The 14,658-nt window shown below is 41.0% G+C and overlaps 1 protein-coding gene across 2 annotated transcripts; it reads right to left on the bottom strand.

Moving 5' to 3' along the window:
- Positions 1 to 610: 610 nt before the first annotated feature.
- Positions 611 to 14,295, bottom strand: CHMP4C (charged multivesicular body protein 4C). 2 transcript variants are annotated; one of them, XM_062502716.1, is made up of 5 exons: positions 14,100 to 14,295; positions 6,893 to 7,070; positions 5,547 to 5,661; positions 2,864 to 2,979; positions 611 to 665 (listed from the first exon to the last, which is right to left on the bottom strand). In XM_062502716.1, exons 1-5 carry the CDS (start codon positions 14,293 to 14,295, stop codon positions 611 to 613), a joined length of 660 nt encoding a protein of 219 aa, XP_062358700.1. The 2 variants fall into 2 exon arrangements, with proteins under 2 accessions (XP_062358700.1, XP_062358693.1); XM_062502709.1 differs by having other exon boundaries at positions 611 to 675; positions 2,871 to 2,979.
- Between the last annotated feature and the right edge of the window lie 363 nt (positions 14,296 to 14,658).

The raw sequence follows: 14,658 nt of genomic DNA, 5'->3' as shown, positions 1-14,658 counted from the left end.
ATGGGACATTCTGGCCAGTTAAAACAAAATAAATAACACATCCCACTTCAATAAGCCTACAGAAGAGCTTCCCCTTAATATCTAGGACACCATAAGTTGCTCCAGGCAGATGGTTTGAATCTTCGTGTCCAAATGAATAGTTATTAGTTCTTGGGCTCAAAGAACTTGTAAGTGAGGACATGTATTAAGCTGTTTTGCTAATATTCAAATAGTCTGAACCAAATAACGCTCTAGTTATACAGCCCTGACTTAGCTTTCTCATTTCAAAAATTAATCCAGCTTTGAGCATAAGCAAGGCACACAGGATTTACAAACCAACAGATATGGTAAGATAGTACCTATTAAAAACTGATATAATAAAACAAATCTCTTGACAAGGCTGGGGAAAAAAAATATGCCTGAAGGTATAGGCAACTACTGAGTTCTTTTGTTTGCTGGTTTTTAAGCTAGTTTTTTAATATGGCAGTAACACTAGTCTCAGCAAGATGTGTTATAAAAAACCCCAGCCTGTATGAAATGCAACCACACTAAATCAGTGTAGTTATAAAACAGCAGTACAGCTCTTTACATTCTGCAGTATAATGTTTGATGTTATAAAAAGACCATGCTCTTATGAAGCCCAGGCAGCCAGTTTCTTCATTTCATCTTCATCCTCTGCTCTTTTCCTGGTCGATGCTGCAGATAAAGAGACAATAGCCATCAACTAATGCAAGAGTCAGAAGCACTCTATCTGTTAGCATGAGGACTTGCATAATGCTTTACTGTTTGAGGATCTCACACAAATTTACTGAGTAGCAAGCTGAACATGAGTAATGCAGGACAGATGCTCATGAGAGATGTGATTATTTTGCCCTATCCTTATTTCCCACAGAACTCTAAAGTTCACAACATAGGTCTGATGTCATTCCTACTGAAAGACTCACACAGAAAAAATATTTAATTTCTAAAGGTTGTCACAGCCAGAAAAGGCCCACAAGAATGCTGTCAGCTCTCTCACCACCATATAAATGACCAGAAGTGACCTATTCTGGGCAGCTGCACATCCTACTACCTTTCCAAATAGTGCTGAGAGGTTATGCACATGCAAGTCTCTGAATAAACTCTCCCCATTGTAATGGGTGGTGCCATTTATTAAATGGAGAAGGATATTCCTGAACTTGCTTTGCTCAGGTGACATCAGTTAACTGCTGTGTTCACAGCAACAACAATTCCCAGCTCTGTATCAGATCCCATACACACTTTGTACCAAATCTCCTATCACACATCATCTGCATTCACTCAACTAAAACCTCACCCAAACTGTCTTCATTTGCTAACCTGCAAACTAGATGCCCAAGAGCCCAGGTTCAAGTTCAGGATGCCTCCTCCATCTGTGGGCTGTGCACCTTAGGACTGGCATTTCTCCAGCCACCAGTGCAACACTGTTACTGGGTCCAACACCTGCGTGTTCCCCTCTACAGCAGCCTGCTGCCTCCTGCCTGAGGCAGCCACAGGGCCAGGAGCCACCAACCATCCTGAAAGGAACTACAACCATCACCTTCAGGGATTAAGGGTGGTAGAAGCACATGGGGGACCACAGGTTCAGTCCCTGTTCTGCAAGTGTCACAGCTCACTGTGTCACTGGGGAAGGTCACTATGCCTTGCTCCATTGCAGTTTTGTCATCTTCAAAATCAGCAGGACAACAGGCACCTCCAATTAGAAGCATTATAGATCCATCAGCTGGTCTGACTTTGCTGTTGCTGTGTAACAGCAAGCAGAGAGTTTCAGAAAACATAAGCCAGTTTTCACAGCCTTGAACTATATAATTGCAACCAGCTCATCTTGCCTGAAGCAACCATACAGATGGATGAAGTAGAAAACTAAAATAGTGAGAAGCACATGGAGATGGTCTGGGTTTAATAAAAATATCAAGTGGCACAGCCAGATATGGATTTGGAAGACAATATATGAACAAATCATAAATGGCCAGACTGAAATTTTCACTGTTTTTCTGAATATTTTTTTTTCCTAGCTGTTCTGCAATTGAGTTCAGTAGATGAGGCCACAGCCTCAGCTTGAACATTTTAAACTGCTTCTCAGGATGAAAGTGTCATCTGCCAAAACACATATAGTATCTGAGCTGAGCTGATCTAGGAAACCTGTTCTGCAGCAGAAACCATAAACAACCTGTGTCACATGTGTGCTGTCCTTACCATCCAGTATTTATATTCTTTTACTAATGGCAATACACAGCAAGTCTTTCAGTGAAAAGTGTAGTAAAAGTTGACTGCCTCTGGCTGAATTCAAAGCGAACAGGGCTGAACTACAGAAAAATGAAACTACAGCTTAATATCAGGAACAAGCCTATTCAGTAGAAAGAAAGCAAAGGAATGAAAAACACGTCTTTAAATATGTACTTCCCAACACCTCCTTCATTTATAATTAAAATACCAGTGGAAAATATCAAACCACTATCCTGCAAAGCTGGATCTTTATGACATAAACATTTGGAATCTAGGTCAGTCTCTAACTGAAAGAAACTAAGGACTTAATTGCCAAAAAGAAGGGGGAAAAGACAGAAAAAGATAATTCCTCCCCAAGGATCTTACTACATTTCAGTAGGAGATTCATCAGGATATGTGCAAGGTCCAGTTCCCCAAGTTTGTCACCCCAAATCTACAGAGAATTTGGTCCTAAATGCTTTCACAGAGCAAAACAGAATCCCACTCTGCTTTTTCTGTTAAGCAGATACAAAAATAAGAAAAGGAATTTTTAACATTTTAAAAGTTATAGCAGAGTTAAATGCACCTCTGAAACACTCTCCTCCTCTCCCCTTTCTCACAGCATGGCTTAATCATGAGAAATGTAAAATGGCAAGGTAGCATTTTACCAGGGCGAGAAGGCAGCGATGTGGACGGAACACTTGGCAACCTGACATCTCTCATTCCCTTGTTCAGTTCTTCTTGCTCCAGTTCTTCTAATTCTGCCATCAACTCATCCTAAATTGAAGGAAAACATTATTTACAAACACTGAGAGTGACCACACGCAAGGGCACATTTAACCACTGTGAAGCAAAGTAGTACTGAAAAAAGTTTACACCTGAAGGGACATATCAAGAAACAGCATATTAAAAGTGTAATTTTTAGTAAGTATGGGGAGTTAGGTAAACCTTAATTGAACATTGAAAATAGGACAATGAAAGTTAGAAACAGGACAAGGAATAAAATTAGAAACAAAACTAACAGCAGTATACAATACATGCCAAAAAGGCAAATATGGGAGTGAAAGGCCTCTGCTGTCCTCAGATTTGTTCCAAATGTAAATCCTGTACTCCTCAATGGATTCTAACTTTAATGTGCCACTTTCTCCCATTTCAAAAGGCAAACACCTTCCAATGGTTATAAGGCAGACTGTCATTAAACATTGTGCTTCAGCCCTATCATTTAAGTCCAGGATTATATGTGATTCAAAGCAGCAGTGGAATCAGAACTGTCCTCCTGGGTCCTGTTATTCACTCTTGAAGCATACAGCACTCGTGGGCTTTTAGGTGCAGAGGCTGAATTGGACAGATGATCTAATCCACTCGTACAGTGCTAAAAATAAAAAGACTGTATCCTTCATAAAAAAACAAGGAACTTATTCCTCAGCTGAAGCTTCCCAAAGGAAGCTAAATGTTACATATCCGTAGAGAAATGGACCTTTGCCACATTGATAAAATGCTTTAAAAGAAACAATGGGCAAAAATTGGAGAGGGGCAGAGGAAATGTCAAAAAAATAGTAAAGTAGGAGCTATTAGGTACTGAAATGGGCTCTGCCTATACATTTATATTTGTTTTTCACAAATGTAGAAGTTAAAATGATAGTTGCATAGCCACCACAGGAATTTATACCTGGATTTACTTTCTCATGGTTTTACAGCTTAAGGCAAACATATACTGTGCCAACCCAGGGAGAAGGAACTCTGTGTTTCTGTGCCTGCCTGGAGCAGGAGAAATCACATGCTTCCATGGTCTCCTTACAGCCACAGCACACGTGCTAAGAGAAAATGCATCCAAGTGCATGGAAAAAACATCCTTCAAAAAAAAAATTAAATATTATCCTCCAACACAAGCCACCTTATATCCCAGCAATTCAGTAATTGATTCTAGCACTCTTAAGGTGCAGTAGCCTGCTCTGGGTTACTGCAGTAACCAGGCTTCCCAGTTACTGCCAAGTGCTGTAAGTACTGGGCTCCTATGCAAAAGCTGGTACAATTATGCTCCAAGTGACAGGGGCTTATTTCCCAAACAGGAACAGTGCACAATCAGCTTCAACTGCTATCCCTTAGGAACTTTCAGTTAAATCTGCAACATGCTTACTAAGCCCAGACTCCAAAAAGTTAAGCACTATCGAAAAGTAAGACACTGGACAGCTGTGGGGTAACAAGATGCTTTTCAGTTGTTTGAAGCTCAGGCCAAATCCCCTTCCTTGAGCCAGTAATGACTAAATGCATCTTGGAAAGTCTATTTACATTCAAAAAGGAAATACAGGAAAGCAAGTAATGAGAACAAAGTACAAAAAAATCATTCTTATTTTCAAATTAGAACAGTTGAATGAAACTTCCTCTTCCTCCCAATCAAGCAAATATGTGTGATATAGCATTTATATTTGTCTTTGTTGTCTATTTGAGAACATAGGAACAAATTAGTTGGGAATAGAGTGAATGGTTTGAGTATTCAGGACATTCTTCAAATGATTCTTAGTGCTCAGCCATTTTGAAACAAAATTGAAAAACAAAACAAAACTGATTGTGATACTGAGCTTGATATTCATCTCTGCATTCCACAGATTACAAGAATTTTGAGTAACCTTGACCCTTGAGTCCTCAGCCATGGTTGGACCAGAAATAAGTTATATCCTGTTTAGATGTAAAAAATCAAATCTGGGGGCACTAGATGAAAGCTACTGCAACAAATTTTGAGAAGATCCTAAATGCCTTGTGGGGGTTTCAAAAGAAAAGAGCTCTACTATGAAACCTTATTGCCTCCAACAGGTATTACTTCTACCCATGAGATCCACTTCTGTGGGCTAAGCAACAGAGAAAGGATCTGCATCTCCAAGTACCAAAAATTACCTTAAAAATGGTCCAAATACTCAGAACTATGAACAGCAGCCTGTCCATAACACAGGGGCATGCACTTAAGTCAAGTGGATGTCTACTTGGAGCAACAAAAAATTATGCTTCAGTGCCCACTTGGAGTAGCACAAATTACATGTTTTACTGACCTTCTTCCAAGGGTCAAATGAGAACAATAACTACAGGAGTGCAGTTAAAAATGCTTTTCTTAAAATTTATCCAAAAAAAAATTATTTTTCTATTTTTACATTTCCAGCTTTTTACTTAGCACATTATATATTTTGTATATAACAGTTTCATTCAATTTTTATATTTATATTAAAATTATGCAATAGTACTAGATAGGGTAAGCTAGAACTAAGGAATTTCACATCCACACTTCTTAAGAAACAAACCACTGCACAGCAAAATAACTATGGAGTTAAAACTCACAGGCCTGAAGTACTAACCTCATCAAACTCATCACCAAAGGTGGCTCGGTTTGAGATAGCATCTGAAATTTCCTGGGCAACATCTTGCTGTTCAGTGATATCTTGCATCAAATCATCAATTTTGTTCAAATCCCTGGCAAGGTAACATGGAAACATTTTTTTAAAGATCTATCATTCAAATCCTACAGAACACACTCACTTGAACAGACCCTTTTTTGTTTTTATACCCACGACTCTATAAACAGTAGAATTAACAGAGAATAATTTTCCTCACCTACACCCAGTCCAGCTACTTCCATATGGGGATTGTAACAAAAGTCAAACTGCAGCAGAGTGTGTCTCTCCCTCTCTGTGCTCCTCATACCTCTGCCAACCAGTCACAGCCATGGGCAGATCCCCAAGGTCTGCACCTTTACAGTCCTTTTGATACTTAAAGGGGGCTTAGAAGAAAGATGGGGATAAACATTTACATGGCTTGTTGTGAAGGGCAGAGGGTAACAGTTTTAATCCAAAAGAGGGTCAATGTAGATTTGATTCAAGAAAGAAGTTTTGTTTTTTTTTTACAGTAAGGGTGGTGAAGCACCAGCACAGGTTGCTCAGAAATGGTGGATGCCCCATCACTAGAAACATCCAAGGTCAAGGTTGGATGGACTCTGAGCCACCTGATCTAGTTGAAGATGTTCCTATTCACCATAGGGTGTTTGGACAGGATTATGTTTAGAAGTCCCTTTGAACCCAAAATATTCTATGATTTTTTGGATCTTTTTTGATGTTAAGCTTTCACCAGAACTTAGGGGAACTTAACAGAATTGCACCCCATTTAAAGCTTTCCCCTTATTGTTAACTTTGCTATTGTTTCAATTCCTGTTTATTTCTCCCAGAAGAACTCTTCTGATTTAACTCTGTTTATTCAGGCAGAAAAACACCCTTTGAAACAATATAGGACATATAAAAAAAAATAATTATTTTTTATGGAGGGGACATGGAGGGGGGGAAAGGAGGTGGATCTAATTAGTACTTTGAATCCCACACTTACAGATTTCAAGGAAAAGAGTCCACCTAGTTTCTATGACTAGATTTTCTTCTAGACAAACCAAGGGCAGAGGCCACTCTCCACTGCCAAGACAGACTTAAGAAAACAGATTTCACTAGTTAAGTGAACTTCCTTCTAGATTTATGATTAGGAAAAGAATTATTATTTTTCTGCCAAAAATAAAACTGTAGCACTAATAGTATTCCTGACATTCAATGCCCAAAACAAAAATGGAGTCAAAACTATCTAACTTGTTACAACAGTCTGTAGTAATGGAATAATTTGAAAGTTGTTAGTAAATTCAACTTGAAAGCTACTAGAAAACACTTACATATTTTCATGTACTTTTTTCATAGCCTGTGCAGCATAACCCATATTCTTGAGCACTTCTGTGTTGGTATGGGAATTTTCCAATGCCTCTCTCTGGAACTCAATGGTTGAAAGTGTCCCATCAATTTGATTCAACTGTTTCTCATATCTCTTTTTTCTCTTCAGTGCTTGTAAGGCAGCTGGAATGGGAAGAGGCAAAGTGCAATGTGTGTTTTCATAGCAAATGCAAGGACAAGTAGTTCAGCACCAAGCTGACCTGCAGAATTTATAATTCTCACCCTCCTACCTTACTATGAGGAAGACAAACTTTGACCACACCAGATTGGCAGCCTGGTAATCACCAACAGGCTGTTGCATGAACATGCTGGGAAGCCTCTTTTAGATTAACTCCTTATAGCGCCCCAAGGAAAAACAGCTTCTTCCTCCACTGTGGGAGATCTTGAACTCCATCCTGTACAGAGGCAAACCAGGGAAGATGGGAAGGAAAAACATCAGAGAGAAAGCAGAAGGGAGGAAACAGAAGAGAGAAGAAAAGAAGCTGCAAAATATAAGTAAAACCTAAGGAAGACAGTGTAAGAAGATCGGCCGTGACAACCACAACTCCGCCAATGGCACTTTCTAAATTTTGTCTCAGCAGCAGTAACTGTGCAGTGCAACAGAGGGCCCAAATGGCCCAGCCAGGCAGATGGGTTAGAGCAGAGGATTTGCATTTCTCCAGCTTTTAGCTCATCTATTTCTTACCATCACTTAGGAACGTGATCTTTAAACCTTAGAATTTGAATACTTAAAGAACTTTGTAGACACAGGCACAGTCAAATCCAGCTTTTTATCTTTTATCACAGACTATTATCTTTGAAAATTGTAAAGATTAGTCTTTTATATTCACTGAGTTATGAGCAGCATACTCTGCCCAGAGTAAATCATTACCAGAATAAATGCACGTGACAAGCAGGAGGAAAACTTTCTCCTAGCCTAAGGGTGTGGAGTACACACAGTTTTGCCACAAGTATTTCCTGATGACAGTTCCTTTCTAAACTACACATGTACCAGGCAAAAAAATCTCACCAAATGAAACCAAGAGACTGAGTTAACCCATTGTTTGGTTTCTTCCAATGCTATTAGCACCCACATTCCTTCCCTTGTCTCCTACATTTAATTTTTTACCTGCAAGCCCCATCAGCCCTGCGGCCCCCAAACTCAACCAACAGCAGCAACCACTGTTGCAATCCTGTTAAAACTGCCCATGTGCAATAACACTGAGCCTTGACACTGTGGTACACAACTTTTTAAATTAAACTAGGATTCCCCCAAGGAGGGCACGAAGATTTATGGGGTGTGTAACAGCACACTAAAAAAATAATGCTTTGTTGACAAGTGCCTGAATCAACATGGTTCAAATTGCTCATTGTGAGCTGCACAAGGACAGGCGTTCACATAGGCTAAGATGCCTACCTGCAGTGAGGTATTTCAGGACAGCAAATCACCATACCAACAGATTAATCATGGTATTCAAATCCAAGATTTTCCCAGGTTTTGGGGGATAATTCAAAGATCATGCATATGCTGAAGAAGTTGCACAAACACTGGATGATGTCATACACACGGTAAATATAAGAATTATAAAATTCTCATTGACAATTCTAAAATACTTATTTTTTATTTAATCCCAAACAATGCTTACCTACTTATTATTTCCCTACTTCTTTATGTTTAGTACTGGTAGAGTTAAGACACCAGCCATTTCCTTTCTTAGCTTCCATTGGATTAAATTTGATCCGGATTCATAGGTTAGGAAGCTAGAGGTTCCAGACAAATGTAACATGTAAATGAAATTGTGTGTAACACCAGCTGGGCCAGAGAGGACTCTGAGGCCCTGTGGACAGAGAAGCAATAAGGAGGTGCTGCAGAAACACTTCAGATGGAGTAAACCATGTCTACCATGGGGCAGTCTTTCAAGTCAATGTTCTTCAGAAATGGGACTCTGCAATGGTGCTGTTATTACTGGCTGCTCACAGAGAAAATGTATTTCCTCAGTTACACACAAAACAGTTTTCAAAATCCTTAAGATAATTTAATTAAACCACACCCGAATAAGAAAAAAACACAAGAGAAGCTAAACTCTGAGACTTTTGCTATTCATAAACAGCTTTTCCTAATTATTGTGGCACAACATATTATCTTCCTTCTCTCTAGTTTTACCAGTGACTTACAGAATAAAGCACTTCATAGGAAATAAATTCATACTCCTTCCTTATCAACTGAAGCATTATAAATTCTCACACCATGCTATATGATTTTCCTGATTTGTGTCAAATGAACACCCTTTATTGCAGGATATTTTGCTACAGTAGCTCCTATCACTAATTTATGAGAATTTCCTTGTTATTTGAAATCTATTTTTCTGTGTTTTACAAAGTACCTAGAACTTTTATACTTTTCTACTGCATATTACAAGCATCTTCAAATTTGTGTGCAAGTCTTACAGGACTGAAATGCTTCTGCTTTATAAGGACACCACAGTTACCAAACTGGAGAATAATGTATGTATTAAAATATAATGGAATTGAGCAGAGAACACAAACTCACTTCACTGAAAGTCTAAGAATGGCACTGAAAAATGTTGTTCCTCATTCCAAAGATCTCAAAGAAGGACAACAGCCCAGGGAGGATGAGTTTGAGCAGAGGTAGAGTCTGAGGAAGCAAGTGTAATTAACACCAATTCACTCAGGAAGAGGTGGAGGGCTTCTCCAAGGAAAAAAAAAAATAAAAAAGAAGAAAATAAAAGCAGTCTCATATACTTTTTCTTTTGTGCTCCTAAGAAGCCAATTCAATTCCTGAATTTTATAATCGTCAGCAGTTGGCTGGGCTTCAGTACATTTCCTATACTCTTGAATCCAGTAAGCAGGATACAGCTCATAGACTAGGAACCACTGCTTTTAATATGAGTTTTTATTTTGTAGTCAAGGTGTCTGGAACAGAAGAAGATTTTGATGTCAGCTTGAGTTTGCATATTAATGAACTCTTGTTATAAATATACAGAGGGGGGCTTTTCCAATATTGCTATAATGCTGGCACTTTATTAAGGAAGCAGAAATGACCAGCTGGGCAGTAAGAATCCTGGCCATACTGAATATCCAGATTTCAAAAGGAAAAACAGAAGTAATGACACAGGAAGAGTTGTGGCACCCTTCTCATGGTTTCATGACAGATCAGACTGAAAAGCAACAGTGCAGTAATACCACCTTTACCTGTCAAGCCCACTGCCAACACCCATCAGTAGAGAAAGCACCAACAATCTCATCATCTTCTGAAGCAGAAAAAAAAATTGTCTAATAGTCCTCATAATTCCCATGAGGAAACTACTGAAGTAGGAAAAGAGTGGTTCTTCTGAAGATGTAATACCACTGTGAAAATATCAGGACTCATTCTTGAATACAGTTCACAAACCTCCACCTCAGGCCTGCAAGGGATTCATGGGGTGCAGCTTCAGATCTCCCTCACTCCTGGGAAAACTGAAGACAATGATGCTGAGGCCATAAAAATCATAGGGCCCTAATTTGGCTCATTATCAGCACTCATAGTCCTTAAAGCCTTGTGGAGGAAGCCACATGCAATTACAACTGAGGAGCTAAATCAAGAACAGCAATAAACTGGTCCAGTTATAAGTATTCCAGTTCATGGCAAGACATTTGAAATGTGATCATAAAAGTCAGAACAATCACTGTAACTCACAGAGCAAAGACACACTAAGGGCTTTCCTTTATGTCCTTGCCAGAAACCCTCACTCCCAATCTGTCCCACAGCCTGTCATAGGCATGACTGTGCTGTCCATCACAACACACAACTACCACTTCGCTGTTTGGCTTCTCACAGCCTCCTGGTCACACCTAACTCATTGAACAGGAATGCTGCACGCCTACGTAAGCCCAGCCCAAACATAACACACAACATATTTAGCAGCATCTACTTGTGAAACCCTCCCTGTTACTCCCACTTTTTTCATAGTTTTTGCCCTCAGCAGTACTATGTGGTCCTTTACATTACAGTTTAATCCTATTCTGGATGGCTTATCTTAATTTTATTCTTTTTATTACTTTTTTTTAAATATTTTTAGAATCTGTGAAAGATGCCAGGCTGAAACAACTAATTTGTGCATATGTTGTTTTCACAATTACAGACATGCCTTAGAAAACATGTTTCCTTTCAATCAATGCTCAAATATTCAGTATCACTTCCTGTTCTTTAAATTTTCTTCTACGTCCTTCAAATAACGGAGAAGAAAAGCCAGTCTGTAGACAGAGGTAGCAGCTATGCACTGGCTGAAACTGAGAAACTCCCAAAGAGTACAGCAAGAGATATTAAAAAAAAAGTTTCTTCCTGGAATGGAGAGACAACAGAAGTCAGTGGTAACTGAAAAAAAATACTGCTTCTCATGAAACAACCACTTCAGGAGGAATTTCAGGAAACAAAAAACCCTGAAGTGGTCTAGCTGCAACCAGATATTGTGTAATGCTGGAAATGTATCACCTCAAAAGTATAGCTAATTTCAGATCAGGTACAAGAACTGCAGAGGTACTTAATAAAGGAAAAGCCAGGAGTATTTCAGTAATGTTTCACATCTCTTGCATAGCTACAGCATTACAGCTGTTAGATGAAGTTAATCCTACTGATGTCACATGAAACCCATTCAAGAGTCATATGAAGTCATGAGAAATTGCTGATGCTTGAATCTGCTCTCTCTTGTGTTGGTGCAACTGACTCAGATTCATGCACCTAAAAATCAAGCGAGATCATGCTAATCTGGTGCATTTTCTATCCCTGGATACATCTTACTCCAGTTGCAGACAGCCCCATTTTAGTTTCTATAGGCTTCTATACAGATGCAATTGAGAAAAAAAAAATCCACATTAAAAATCACCAGTGATGTCCCTCTGAAACATTCACTTCAATAAGGCAACGTAGATTAAAAGCTTTATTCTCTCATTTGTGTGTATGTTTACATAATGGTGCAATAGATGTTGGTTAGCACAGATTTTCTTTGAGCTATACAGTACTGTACACTAACTAAAATGCTGTCATATCTAAATCAACAGTAATTAAACTGCAAAGCAACTGACATATCAAATGAAGACAAACTCCTGGGGATTTATATTCTCTGACAATCCTGCTGAACTGAAGAACTTTGGCACAGCAAGGTTATATTTTAAACAATATATGGCTCATACTGTTTCTTCTCTGACTGTACTTACGTTATCCCATTTTGGTTTTAGAACTATTTTTGACATGAATAAAAACTGCCGCACTGCACTTTTAGCCCTACTCTTTCCTCTTTACTGTTCTTAACTGTTGGTCCCTGAGCAAATGACAAAATAAAAGGCAGTTATTTTAACCATGATCAGTTGAACAGTACAGTTTGCAATACAACTCCATGAACAATTTCATAGATAAAAAAACTAGGGTAACTGCATATTGAGCACTGCAGTGGAAACAACAATTCTAGAGAAAAGCTTCAGATATCAAATGCTGCACACCTGAAGCAAAAGGCCAACAGACACCTGAAACCACCATCAACCAGCTGAGTTAAAGAAGAAGCCACCTTTTCCCAAAAAATTCTCATTCCTGCCTGTGCCCCGCTCTCTCCTTCATAGGTGTACAAGCATTCATGTAGCTATCGCGTCAACTGGATCAGCAGAACTTAAAAAATAACCCAGACGAAGAAAAACACAGTATTTTACAATATTCAGCTTTCTGAAACACACCCCTCAGGGAGCTCTGCTAAGAGAAAGGAATGGAGCAGCACAAGGGAAAGAGTAAAGCAGGAAATGCTTCTCCTTACTGCAAATGTGCCATCTTATAGTTCAGGTTTGGGATGAAGTTCCAGAGGAGCATGTCTGGATTTAACCAAATTGCTACAGTCATAGGAATCAATCTATCTTCTTGCACCAGCCCCACAGCTCAGGCTTTTGCACAATGAATTCAGCCCCAGGAGCCACCTGGTCACTTTGTCCCATAGCAAATTAGGTTCCAGCTGGATCCCCTTCCTGAACTAGCTGACTGTGACAGTACAAAGGTGCCAGTACTTGGACAAGGGATCGAGAGACACTCTAGCTGAATCCAGGGCAGTAGAAAGTGTGAGACTGGGACAACTCTGACAGCTCCCATCCTCTTGAGCAGCTGGCTCAGTTGAGCACTCAACTGACTTTACTCCCCCAACTGTGCCTTCAAATCTGTCCCATTTTGACTAAGAGTTAGTTTAGTTAAAACTGCCTTTTGCTAATAATTACTAAATGCTAAAGTACTACAAATACATTAGAGGGCTAGCCAGGATACCTCTAACACACAGCTCTTCACAAGTTCAAAGTTACAGAGCATTATTTCTTAAATTACTGAGTAACAGAACGAGCAGGCAAAAGACCTACTTTCTTGTTACATCACAGATCTTTAATTCAAAATGTTCTTCTGTTTTTAAGCATTTAAATTAAAATACAGCTCAGAGAAGACAAACAGGCCTCCATGTGACTACAGGAAGTAATTAACTTGTTTCTCTGAGGCCTCTATATCCCCAAGACGCTGACTACCATCTTTTGCTTCCCAGGGATGACAACATCAGTATACACAGGAGACAGACCTTCTGATCCCTCAGCATCCTCTCTTTAGTAGCTAACAGCGTCCCAGAGCAGTAGTCATTAATGCTCTAAGCTATCATTCTTTTTGTTGCATATATACTTTTACATTATTTGGACAGAGCATTGCATTGCTTCGTTCCTCAGTTGTCAGCAATGGGGATAGTGTGCATTGATTCGTGAATATACAGGAGATCCGCACATCCTTCATCTCGTTCGCCCCCAAACAGCGATTCCCTCCCCTCGCTGAGCAGCAGTACTTTGCCCTCCATGTGTCCAGCCCGTACCTGCATCGCCTTGCGGTGCATAGCACGAACAGAAGAATCGCACAGAAAACCACAGGCAGTAAATTTGTGAGAAGTAACAAATTCCCATCCCGCTATATGACTCCACAGTCCATTAATCACTAATACATGCCAAAGACCAAAACGACCATCCCACCGCCGCGTGTGGCGATACTTGCTGGGAGCCCACAGCCGAAGCACACTGCGGAGCCAGCTGCCCCGGCCCAGCCCCGGCGAGACCCGAGTGCCCCCCGTACCCAGGGCACTCCAGCCCCGGGATTTAATCGCTCGGGGCACTCACCTCGCTTGTTCTTGGTGCCGTGCTGCCGGGCTACCGCCAGCTCCCGCTCGATCCGCGTCTCCAGGTACTCCTGCTTCTTGCTGAGCATCTCCTCTGTCTCTCGCAGCCGGGCCAGTGCCTCCTGCGGCGAGGGACCCCCGCGGCCCTTGGAGGAGGCCGAGCCGCTCCCCTTGAAGAACCTGGAGATCTTACTCATGGCGGCGATCCCGGCTCGGCACCCGCCGACGGAAAGCTCTGGCCAGCCCGGTCCTCAGGAGCCTCCCCGCCCGGCACACGCCGTGACAGCACTTCCTGAGCCCACGGGCGGCGGCACCGCACCTGGCGGCGGGGCGGGCCCGGGGGCGGCTCCGCGGAGCCCGAGCTGCCGCTGCCCTCAGCCAGCGCCGGGCAGAGCGGCGGGAGGGGCCGGCGAGCTCCGCGGGGCCACCCCAGGGTCCCGCGCTGGGCCAGCGCTGCGGAAGCGGCTGCCGAGTTTGTGCTTCCCTCCAACTTTTATCCCGTGTCGTGGAATCGCAGAATGTTCAGTGGGTCATCTGCTCCAACCTCCCTGCTCACGCAG

Source organism: Cinclus cinclus, chromosome 1 (assembly GCF_963662255.1).
Source record: "Cinclus cinclus chromosome 1, bCinCin1.1, whole genome shotgun sequence".
Taxonomy (NCBI): domain Eukaryota; kingdom Metazoa; phylum Chordata; class Aves; order Passeriformes; family Cinclidae; genus Cinclus; species Cinclus cinclus.
This window is presented reverse-complemented; position numbering and strand designations above follow the sequence as displayed.